At 39.5% G+C, this 12460-nt stretch overlaps 2 protein-coding genes and 1 pseudogene across 14 annotated transcripts in view; 1 reads left to right on the forward strand and 2 right to left on the reverse strand.

The window, feature by feature from the left end:
• The window catches only part of TMEM87A (transmembrane protein 87A), a 44327-nt gene extending 37790 nt beyond the window's left edge, over window positions 1-6537 (reverse strand). For all 4 annotated transcript variants that reach the window (XM_046007550.1, XM_046007548.1, XM_046007549.1 and 1 more), the window contains exons 1-3: window positions 6394-6537; window positions 5078-5138; window positions 2539-2624 (exon numbers count right to left, since the gene is read on the reverse strand). In XM_046007550.1, coding sequence (XP_045863506.1) covers window positions 2539-2624; window positions 5078-5138; window positions 6394-6537 — 291 coding nt within the window. The remainder of the gene's footprint in view (window positions 1-2538; window positions 2625-5077; window positions 5139-6393) is intronic.
• LOC123945350 lies at window positions 343-441 on the reverse strand (annotated as a pseudogene).
• The window catches only part of GANC (glucosidase alpha, neutral C), a 71226-nt gene continuing 65261 nt past the window's right edge, over window positions 6496-12460 (forward strand). For 7 of the 10 annotated variants that reach the window (XR_006818628.1, XM_046007537.1, XM_046007540.1 and 4 more), the window contains exons 1-4: window positions 6714-6948; window positions 7304-7645; window positions 9066-9128; window positions 10706-10814. Coding sequence is in view for 9 of the 10 variants with exons in the window: in XM_046007537.1 (XP_045863493.1) it covers window positions 7617-7645; window positions 9066-9128; window positions 10706-10814 (201 nt within the window). In the remaining variant the exon portion in view is untranslated. The other 3 variants (XM_046007539.1, XM_046007538.1, XM_046007543.1) reach the window with 3 other exon arrangements.

A 12460-nucleotide genomic window follows, 5' to 3' on the forward strand; every position in this document is an offset into this window, starting at 1 on the left:
TTTCCAACTATGTATCTGTATTATGAGGCCACATTTTGTGCATATACTTCAACCAAAATAATACATCACAATAAACTGAGTGAAGAAGATAGAAGAATTCAGCTGTCTTCTACTATATCCAACATCAAATGAAGGGCTTTGCAAAAATACAAAATAATACCTCTTCTGTGTTTTTTGGAAAAAATTATTTTTCACTAAAAGAAAATTTTTTGTATTAACATGCAATGACTTATTACTGCTACCATAAAATAAATTAACGCGTATTTCTGTATTTTCTGTTTTAATTTCTAATACAGTAACCCAAATGAACAAAAGGTTTTTTGGAAACTACAGTAATTTTTTTTTAATATGGAATGGTTCATGAATTATGTGTCATTCTTGTGCAGAGGCCATGCTAATCTTCTGTATTGTTCCAATTTTAGTATATGTGCTTGTTAGAAGGTGGAGGAGGGGCGCCTGGGTGGCTCAGTGGGTTAAAGCCTCTGCCTTCGGCTCAGGTCAAGGTCCCATGGTCCTGGGATCGAGCCCCGCATCGGGCTCTCTGCTCGGCGGGGAGCCTGCTTCCTCCTCTCTCTCTCTGCCTACTTGTGATCTCTCTCTCTGTCAAATAAATAAATAAAAATCTTTAAAAAAAAAAAAGAAGGTGGAGGGGGAACAATAAAGTATTCCGCAAACTGAGAAGGTATTTTGAGACCAGAAAACGAAGGAGGCAACTCTCTACAGTTTATGCAGAATTTTATTCAGGGTAACTTACTGACAGCGGGAAGGAAATGGGTATAGGACAATACATGGGAGCTGAAGAGTTATTCTCTGCAAAATCCAGACCTTAGTCCATAGATTTTATACAGTGAGCAGACACAAAGAAGCGCACTGTAGTGAGATCAAAGGATTCCCATGCACCTGTAAAGTGCCTGCAGGCACCTAATAAACAGCTATTCATTAATTAGATCTTGTGGCACTACATCAGGAAGGGTAAAGACAATGTTATCTCTAACAGATTCATGGAAGGCCAAAACAAGCCTCCCCCAATCCTGGCTTTCCCTTTTCTTTTCTTAAAGTAGGCATTCTCAAAGTAGGCATTTCTCAAAGTAGGCATTCCCTTTTCTTTCCTTAAAATTTTTGCTTATTTATTAAATTCAATTAATTAACATATAGTGTTTATTAATTTCAGGGATAGAGTTCAGTGATTCATCAGTCTTAAATGTGATGGATGGTACTCATTCATCACAGGCCCTCCTTAATACCCATCACCCAGTTACCTTATAACTACTCTTATAGTCACCCTGTAAGTGTCTCTTATGGTTGGGCACCTGGGTGGGTAAGTCAGTTAAGTGTCTGCCTTCTTCTCAGGTCATGATCCTCGAGTCCTGGGATCAGGTCCTGCATTGGGCTCCCTGCTCAGCAGGCAGTCTGCTTTTCCTCCTACCCTTCACCCCACCATGCTCTCTCTCGCTCTCAAACAATAAAAATATAAAATCTTAAAACAAAAACGTCTCTTCTGGTATGTCTCCCTCTCTGATTTCATCTTGTTTTATCTTTCTCTCTTTTCCCTTATGATCCTTTGTTTTGCTTCTTAAATTCCACATATGAGTGAATCATGTAACTGTCTTTCTCTGACTGACCTATTTCACTTAGCATAATACCCTCTAGCTCCAACCACATTGTTGCAAATGGCAAGATTTTTTTTGATGGCTAAATAGTATTCCATTGTATGTATATACCACATCCTCTTTATCCATTCATCTGCCAATGGACAGCTAGGCTCTTTCCATCATTTGGCTATTGTGGCCACTGCTGCTATAAACATTTGGGTGCAGGTGCCCCTTCGGATCATTGTATCTGTATCTTTGGGGTAAATACCTAGTAGTATAATTGCTGGATTGTAGGGTAGTTCTATTTTCAACTTTTTGAGGAACCTCCATACTGTTTTCCAGAGTGGTTACACCAGCTTACATTCCCACCAACATTGTAGGATTTCTCCGCATCCTCACCAACATCCAGTGCTTGCTGACTTACACATTTTAGTCATTCTGACTGGTGCGAGATGGTATCTCATTGTGGTTTTGATTTGTATTTCCCCAATCCGAGAGTCGTTGAACAATTTTTCAGGTGTCTGTTGGCCATTTGTATGTCTTCTTTGGAGAAATGTCTATTCATGCATTCTGCCCATTTCTTGATTGGATTATTATTCTTTGGATGCTGACTTTGGTAAGTTCTATATAGATTTCGGATATTTCTAAGGTTATGTATAATAATCTCTAAGGGGCCTGGAACACACACAGCCCCATAAGAAAAGTAACTGACAAATGAACAAAATGGGGGGCCAAAGATGGGAATCAGTACTGTCAGCATTTCTACAGTGCTGCTAAAGTGAGCAGGAGTATGCAGTAATTTTTAAGGGTTGAGACCAAACACTTTGCTAGCATTGTAGGTCTGCAAACTGGGAAGCACAGAGGATTCTAATTTCAGCTCTTTCCCTCCTAGTAGGACCCGATGATATTTAAAGTCCAAGAAATCTGTTAATTTTATATTTCTTACCTTGAAGTTGTAGATTTCATTGTAACAATCAGCACTTTTCAGATACCAGGTTATATTCAAAGATACATCACAAGGTTCTCCATCAACTATAAAAGAAGAAAACTTTGTGAATAAAGATGATTCCCAAACAAAGCATTTTCCCTAGGCTGTTACCCCACATTCTATTTTTCCTGCTAACTTGAGGTATTCAAAGACTGCCTCTTCTCCCAACACATAATATACGTAAAAAGAAGTGGATATTCTTCAGATAAAAGTACTACTGTTCACAAAAGAAGTTTCTGACCTGCTTAAGTGTATCTACTTTTATGCCTTAAAACCCCAATTCCTGGTTCTCTGGAAGTGATAAAGTAGTCCTCAGTTAAAACCAGTCTTCTATTATCATTCAAATATTTACTGAGCAGAACACTTAAGCATACAAAGCTACATGACACTGTGTCACGCTGGAGAACAGGACTCCTAAGGAGGCTACATTCTAGCTGGAGAAACAAGGAATAACATTAGGGACATCATAAGGCAGTATTCAAAAATAGTTCCACTGAGGGAAAAATTACTGGCTTAGACCTTGAAAGATATCAAAATTAGACAGAAAGAACTAAGGAAAAAAGGCAAACCTGGCTGGGGAAGGAAGGAAGAACAAAAGCAAAAATGAAAAACTCTTTCCAAAACCCACCTTAAGAGAGGCCTCAAGGAATCTCAAGAAGTCAGAGTGACCTCATAACTCATTAACAATGTCTGGAACACAATATTCTAGTAGGCCAAGGCATTAGTCTGAAAACTTGAGAGCATAAATCTGACTGTATCATTCATCAGCTGTTCCACCTGGAAGTCAGTTAATCTTTGATCCCAGCTGCATTACAGAAAATATACTACAAGATACCTGCTTTATGCAAATGTGACAAAGATAAACATGACTGTACCTAGGAATCTATTTTTGGTTCTTAACAAAAGGCACACACCTAAAATTATAACCTTCCCTTTTGTGTTTTAAATTGTTTTCTCAAATTAATTTCCAAGTGACACACTTTTATAAGGCTCAATTAAAATACACAAAACTCTGATGTGCTAAATAGAATTTATGGAAATGATAAAAAGGATATTTGTAATCTCACTGTAAATTATTCAAAAGAACCATACAAATTCTTCTATTAACTAAATAGAAGCCAGTAAGAAAATCCCCTAAACAAAAGATCTTCAGAAAGACTTGGCTGCAAAAATACTACTATATGTTAAAAGACGCCATTCAGAACTTTGAATAGATGGCATTAAGAGACAAAAATGGTCCCGGCAATTTCATGGAAAGCTATACCATAGCCCTAAAAGCATAAAATCAGAGACAAGGTAAATGAGAGCAAACAGAGAAGTAACAAAAGGAAACACAGTATTAATTTTTTAGGAGTCTCAAATTCTCCCCCAAAATGAAATGTAAACACTGCAAAATAGCAGCTTGCATAGGTGGCAAAGTACCAGTTGATCAAAAAGCAGGTGAGAAAAGACTACAGACGATAAAAAGGTAGAATAGCATGCAGGCTGTCAGGCTATTCCAAAAAACCAAATACCGCTATCCTGAAAAGTTAGTCTTATCTAGCACAACAACCCCACAAGACAGACCAGTTTGTTTCAGTAATCTGACTTAAACCAAATTTAAGTCCTTAGTCAAGAAACTGTATTTTCATAGAGATAGTCTGTTTTTCATAGAAATTTTACTGGCCCCCTTCACTCCCGTTAGACTGTAAGCTCAGGAAGAGAGAGGGCCTTTTCTATCACTTCCTTGTATCTAAATGCCTGGCGCATAGTAGGTTTTTAATAACTACTTAGTAAATGATTAAAACAAAATCATCCAACTACAACTTATAACTTTGCACTTTCATGGAGAAAGACAGGCAAAGAAGCACAAATGGATGACCTGAACTTTTATCCCTGATCCTGAAACAGAGTTATCCACGATCATTTATTCCCTAAAATAAAGCCAGTTTCAAAAATAAAAGGAAGCCTTTCTTTAATACGCAATGGGATATTCTGGATTCAGATACAGTGGTTTTTCTCAGTGGACAGACTGGTTTTGTTCTATATAATCCCTATTCCCCGGTAATAGCCTTGAGCTTCCTCTTTCAAAGAGCCAAATAGGAAAATACACCTTCTGTAAACAAAGGTTTACTGAACATATGCATTCAGAGCCAAAGGTCTGACAAACCTAAGCCATGTGTTCAGTAAACATCTAATAAGCACACAAAAGCCAAGTGAGTGGTATCTCTTTGACACAGGGCAGATTAAAACACCATGCAGACAATCAAACAACATAATGGGTTTAACTGTATAAACTCCAGAAAAACAAGAGAAGAAAATAAAGTTCACACAAGTATCCTGAAGATTACTCAGTGAAAAGACCTTAATTACACTAAGATGTGTATGCCTAGATAGTGCCAGACTATTAAATTTCAAAGCTTACATTCAGAGTAGGTCAGATAGAAACTAGGTAAATTAAAGTTTAAAGATCACTTAAAAACTCAAATAAAAAACTTCATGAAATGCAAAAACTCACATTTCAGGAAGATAGTGGTATTTTTGAACAGGATCTTTCCAAAACTAAAATAATTTTTCCCCTGCAAAGATAAATGAGAAAGATAATTAGCATCAGATCACTTTAATTCCCAAGGCAGAATATAATTGTTACAAAACCTAAATTTATAAAATGTTTTAGTTTTCTTAACAACAACAAAAAATACAGGAACATCCTTCCTTTTAGTAAAGTTCAACCGTATCCAAACTGCAGAAGTTTGTAGCTTGGTGTAGAGACACAATTTTTTCCCCACAGACCATGAAGCAAGGACTCTAGGAGAGAAGCGGCTAGAAATCTCAACTTAAATCTTCAAGTAAATTCCCTTTACTCACTAATCACTGTTCAGAATAACCCAATCATTTCTTCAAATAAACTACTGTATGACAGACAGATGAACTTAACTAGTAACCATTTTACCAACAATACCTAAAAGTCAGAACCTGAAGATCTTCACCGAATGAACAAAAGCTATTAATGCTTGCCATGTAAAAGCTCAAATGAAATTTCGACATTGCAGCCAGTGAGCAGAGCAGAATGAAACAAAAAGGCCACCGTGGTTTCAACAGAACAAAATGCTTTCTGGCATTTCCTGGTGTATCCGATTTGTTGGCTCGCAGGACTACAGCGCTTACTCAAATGAGGTTTAAAGGAGGGGAGTAGGAGGACAAAAAGGGTCAACCTATCTAGTAAATCATCCAAAAGAAAGGCTACCTTTACCGTATCCTATTTTAGAATAAAATTTCTTCCATTTCAGCTATTCTCATGTTAGAATACATTTTTTAAATGCCTAGGCTTCCTAATCACACAGCAAAGCTTAGAATAACCATTCCAAAGTTCCAATGATATCAAACAACTTCGTTAAGTAGAATCATCCAGTAACAAAAAAGTGCAGAGGAAAAACAGAAAGAAAAACACCTATTTCCAGATCTCTCTCATGCAACTCGGGGTCACTGGATTCTGTGAAACTTCAGCTGAAAGGGAAACCCGTTCTCCACCTTTTCATCAACTTTCCCGTCTCAAGTAAGGCATTCAAAGTTCTCTCTGACTTCGCTGGTAAGATACCGTTCTACCATTCTTCTCCGCTCCTGAAATGGCCCTGGCACTCCCGCTAACCTACCCACCGAAGTGCATGGCTGTCCGCTCCAGGGAGGTGGGTCCCTGTTAACCAGCGACACAGACGCTCCAGGCAATTCCACTCCTTTGGAAGCGGACTTCAGCGGAACCTTCATGGACCCCTAAGGCCGCCGTAGCCCCACCCCTTGCTCCTCCAGGCTCAGTTGCTTCTGAAGAACACTCACCGACGGCATCGGAACGTGCCACTTGGACCGGTCGTTAGCGGCGACAGGTGCCGGTCCTACACCGAGGAGCGACAGTGGGGACGGCTGAGGCCCCAGAAGTAGAAGAATGACAGGCAGCACCTGAAGCCACGCAGCCACCGCCATCTTCACAGCCGTGGAGCGCCTACCGAAAGCACTTCGCCTTCTTCCGGTTCGCCCCGCCCTCTTCCGGCTCTGCTCTGGGGGCGGGATCATCCGGGTCCTCGAAACCTCCCGGGGCTTGTTTGTTTGGCCACCCAGCAGCCCCTCCCTAAGCCAGCCATCAAGACCTCGTGTGAGTTTTAGGCGGTACAGCGCAGACGTAGTCCTGTGGTTTGCCGGTCATCCTGGAGCGTTAGGATGTTTATCAGAAGCTGCCTCCGCTTCGGTCGGCTCTTCTCTCTCCTGGCCCTTAAAGGGTCTGAGGACCAAGCAGGCACCCAGTGTGGCGTTTGGCTCTCTCCTCCTTTCGTTCGCCCCAGCCTCTCATTCGTTCTAGATCAAAGTCAGTCGCTGGGGCCGAAGTCTGGGAAAGCCGTAAGTTCGCCTATTTGGCGTGTAGTAGTGAGTTATCGGTTTTCTGGAGATATTTAAGCAAAGACGGAATTTGGCAGTGGTAGAGTATAAGCACTTACAGAACTGTATCTACTGTAGTAGATATACTCTTTATAAGGACCATTTTGGCCCTGAAAGGGGAAAGCAGAATTTGACCGGGGAACACCAAGCTTCAGCGCGGAGCAGGCCGGCACTTTCTACTAAAAACTGAGAGTGGGTCAGTTCTCAGGATCTGTGGCGTGACGCTCACGGAGATAAACCTGCAGAGGTTTGGCCTGGGTCAGGCAAGCGGTCTCCGTATTTCCTGTTTCTCACGCTCTTGACTTTTCTCCTCTAGGGCTCTTGGAGTACACGCCCCCTCCACCGCAAAGACAGTTTTGATTCCTCAGGAAAGCAGTTCTTCGTCGGGCATTCGTAACTAAGAAAATTTGGCCAACTAAATCCATGTAGAAGCGCTAATTTGGCCTGGAAAACCGAGGAGTAAGTGCAGATTTGCTACTCCTTAAGGACCTGGAGAGGACTCCATTTCCCAGGACCCGACAGTGGTGAAGTCCTGGTTGTAATTTAGAAAGACGGCCAACAGGCGATTTAAAAAGTCGCGTTTGGCCTTGGCCTGAGCGCTGAAAGCGAGTCGAATTGCCTGGGAAGCCATGGAAGCTGCTGGGAAAGAGGAAATCAGGTAAAGGCCCAGTGGTCCTGCAGGGACTGAATCCAGACGGCAGGGGATAGGTAGTAACTGAAAGCAACATTCTGGTTTTGAAGGCTTTACTGATTGTTGAATGACCTGTTGTATGCTTCATATTTGTGTACTTAATCTTTATAATCTTTTCTCAATTCCCCCAGGGAAGTAGTTGGTATTAATAGCTAGCCCCTCATAAAATACTTTTAGGATGGTTTACAAAACAGTAGAAGAATTGTGATCAGAACTGTAACCTGTGAATTTCAAGCATGTTGCTTTCCATATTCAGCTGTACCCCCATCTTCCTATACTATTACAGAGCTCATTCTTCAAAGCTGGAAAGCAAAAAGACTAAATTTCTCAGATCTTTGCATGACTTGATTAAAAGAAACACTGACAAAGACTGCATCAGTGAAGGATTTGATGACTTCCAAAAAAATAATTTTTTAGTGCAGCCAAGTGTATCTGTGGGCTTGTTTTCCTATCTGGAAATTTGTGTTCAATCATAGTTTCCTACATATTCATAGACATGCTGACTGTAGCTGTATTCAGCAACATGTCTGCTTGAAGTCCAGTGGTTTTCCCCCTCCTTACAGTCTATAGTTGTTTTGATCATATGGAGGCTAATTTATTTTTTTAAAGATTTTATTTTTAAGTAATCTATACCCAGTACGGGCTCTCAATCTCAGAACTCAGACCAAAATGCTTCACTGACTGACTGAGTAACCAGCTAGGTGCCCCTGGAGGCTAATTTAAATGCATATTCTCTAGCAGCAGTATGTATGTATTTTATTCATGGTCTATTCCAGAAATAGCTAGTCTAGGAACTTGGTTTTAAAAAGCGTTGACTCCTAATTGTCAGCATCATTCAAAAGCAAAAGATTTTCCTTTTACATCTGTTTCTATTATTCTAGCCCCTTGCACATACCTCTGTTGAAGTATTTGTCAGGTTGATTTGTACTTGTTGGTTAGGCTCTTGTAGGAAGCTCAGACACATTCCTTCCTATCTTCCTCAGGGCCCAGCACTCAGTAAGAATATTCTGAAAATATCTTATCGAATAAATAAGTGGATGGATTGTTTTTGTTTCGTTTGGGTTTTTTGCGGTTTTGCTTCTTCTGATTTTATTATTGTAGTCATAGCCTTCAGTCATTATTTTAAAAGAACCCTTCCTTATAAGTGACAGTACTCTTTTTCCAGTGTTTTCAGTGTATTCCGAGAACTTGATATTTTGTTGTTTACCTTGTGTGATTTACAAAAGGATGTTACTCTGCAGCACACATGCTATCATATTATGTTATGGTCACGACACAATTTTGCATTGCGGAAGTTTATTACCTATGTTCATACTATAGTTAGAGAAGGAACAAAAATTCACAAACTTTGGAGAAAATAAATTTCTTAAAATATCTTTTTATTTAGTGTTGAAGATGAAGCTGTGGATAAAAACATTTTCAAAGATTGCAACAAGATTGCTTTCTACAGGTAAGGAGAGGAACTATATTACCTAGATCAAAACATTTCAATATTGCAGTGTTTGAAGGCTTTTTAAGGAAAGGGTCAGTTAGGAAATGTAATCATTAAGAAATTCATCAGACAGGAGACATTCACCTTTATACACTTATTACTGTCTTATTTAAATTTCTAAATACATATTTTAAAAGTGTTTATATCTTTGAATAGATAATACTTCTATAGGTTTCAGAAGTCAAATAATATAAAAAGATATACTTTGAAAAGGGTTACTCCCATGCCTGTCCTCCTTCACCCTATTCTACATCTAAGTAACCAGATTTATTAATTTCTTATTTATCCTCCCAGTATTTCTTTTTGTAAATACATATATTCTTATATCACTGCCTTTCTTATACCAAGTCACTTGCTATATATGTTGTGGTTTTTTTTTCTGCTTTATAGTTTATTCTGAAAAGCTCTGCATGAGTGTATAGAGATTGTCCTCTCTTTTTATGGCTGTGTAGTATTCTATTGGGTAGATATACTATGATTTATTTCTTCTCCTTCCTATTGCTAGATCCTTGAGTTTTTAATCTTTTAGCTATAAAGTCATGCCATAATGAAAAGCTATACGTGTGTCATTTCCTACACCTGCAAGTGTATTTATAGGATTGATTTCCGGGAATGGTATTACTGCATCAAAGAATAAATACATTTAAAATTGTACCTATTACCAGAGACACCCACATAGGGATTGTACCGTTTTATGCTCTAATCACCACTATATACGGTTACTTGTTTCCCCAGAGCTTCAGGAAATATTTCTTTAAAATTCTTCTGTTGAGGGGCGCCTGGGTGGCTCAGTGGGTTAAAGCCTCTGCCTTCAGCTCGGGTCATGGTCCCAGGGTCCTGGGATCGAGCCCCGTGTCGGGCTCTCTGCTCAGCAGGGAGCTTGCTTTCCTTCCTCTCTCTCTGGCTGCCTCTCTGCCTACCTGTGATCTCTGTCTGTCAAATAAATAAATAAAAATCTTAAAAAAAAAAAAAATTCTTCTGTTGAATATCTGTCTTTGTGTGATCCTAAACCTGAAACCACCAAAAATTGTATCCTATGTTACAGATTTCTAATTTATTCACACTGCTCTAAAGGAAGAAAATCAGATCACTTAAATTCTGAATAGGTACCTTAGAGGGAATTCTATAGGGAACTCTTGGTCATTTTGTCAAGTCACTGGATTATATTGGATTTCCATAAGAATTTACTGAGTTTCTATTAAAGTGTACATTTTGTGGAAGGAGGAAGGGAAATTAACAAGCTAATAAATGTCATCTATGAAAACTGCCCCACCTTCTCAATAAAGGGGATGAAATGCCGTCCTTGGACAGTGCTTTGTTGAGCAATTACATTCGTATTACTCTTATTTGTACTAATTTTATTAGCACTCTAGTAACAAAGTACTCCTGTTAGTACTTTATGAGAGTACTAATACTGTCTGGACCCAGTTCATTTACCATCATAGTGAATTTTAATGACTTCCACATGATAATATAGTCTTGGATGCTGACAATCACAAATAATTCTTGGATATTTATATTCTGTATATCTGCAGGCGTCAGAAACAGCAGCTTTCCAGGAGATCAACCTATCAGGCATCACTAGACTCAGCCACAACAGGCAAAGACAGCACCAAGTTCCGAATCATCAATGAAACAACCAAGGTGAGAGAGAAGTATTTTCTACAGAGAATTATTTGTTCCTATATTAAGTTGGGTTTGAATGAAGTAAAGTTCCACAAAGGCTAATAATTAAAACTATGTAAGCTTCAAAAATAAACTTTATTAAAGAAGTAATGTCATCTTTTTTGTATCTATACTAATACTACTTTAAAAGTAATGTGAATATTAACTTACCTATTGCCTCTGTATCACATACTTTCCTACATGGTTTTCAAATGTTATTTCCTTTTAATTAGTCCTCATAATACAGAAAAGTGACTAGCAAGTCACCGGCTCAAAGTCAGAGAGTCAAGTTTTCCCCTGCATCTGTCAACTCTATCAAGTACCCATGTTCTGTTACTGTTACACAGTGTGCAGTTGAGTGTGTAAATGAGCAAGGTATGGATTCAGGGACTGTCCACACTTCAGGGGAGCAACCTGAAAACCTAAGTCACAAATGTGCTATCTTCCTGGGCTGCTTCACTAGCAGATCATCCTGGTTATTACATACTGAAAGGATGAGAGCAATGTATTAAGTACTTTTTCTCACTTGTCAAGTCATCATGCTACTTCAGAAGGGCCAGTCACAGAAGAAGTGCACAATGGGCTAAGCCAGGAAGTATGGCCATGCACAAGTACCCATACTCCCAGCCTGACCCTCACTTTTTCGTTAGAAGCTTCGGATGCTTCTAAGACCTCTCAAACAAATCTGGCTTAATTGGTAGTTCATGTAACTAAAAGACATACTTAAAGTCATGCAGTCTAGGTTCCCTAATGGGCGACTGAGAAGAAATCCCCCCTTTTCCTGCAAAGTTGTGAGAGCTCTCCCTGTGCCATAGCTGTCGTCCCATGGTGCTGCACTGAGGAACCTCTTCAGAGAAGACAGAATAAAAACTGCTCCACAGCAGTGGGTCCTCTAGAACATTTGTAAGACCTTTAATTTAGCAAAGGGTTCCAACTTTATTCCCAGACAGGAGGATCAGTTGCACGCTGAGAAGGCTACCTTCCTTATGAAGTTTTAGGAAATTTCACTCTTTCATAAATGTGGAATTTTCTAACATACTTCTCTTGCCCCAATTCAAAATCAGGGCTAAAATCATATCAATAGTTCTGTGTTCTCTATCCCTGTCCCCAACTTCCTGTTACTTAAGAGTGTATTATGGTAGCTATATACTTAGTTAGTGTCTCTTAACTACACAGATGGGGGGCGCCTGGGTGGCTCAGTGGGTTAAGCCGCTGCCTTCGGCTCAGGTCATGATCTCAGGGTCCTGGGATCGAGTCCCGCATTGGGCTCTCTGCTCAGCGGCGAGCCTGCTTCCCTCTCTCTGCCTGCCTCTCTGTCTACTTGTGATCTCTCTCTCTGTCAAATAAATAAAATCTTTAAAAAAAAAAAACTACACAGATAGGATGGTTAACCTTTCTCTGAAACTTCGTGCTGCTTTTATACCACCTATTTTTTTTTCTGGAGGAATTTGCCCCCTTGCTTGGCATTTTTGATGTCTTTGAGTTCTCAGCTCATGGTTCCCCCTCGCCCCCACCACAATAGGTCCTCATACATAGGTCCTCTACAACTGATGCAAGTCTATACTAATCCTTTTTTTTTTTTCTTTTTTTAAAGCACAGTTTGATAGCTATTCATGGGAAGACAT

Source organism: Meles meles, chromosome 6, assembly GCF_922984935.1.
Source record: "Meles meles chromosome 6, mMelMel3.1 paternal haplotype, whole genome shotgun sequence".
Lineage (NCBI taxonomy): Eukaryota > Metazoa > Chordata > Mammalia > Carnivora > Mustelidae > Meles > Meles meles.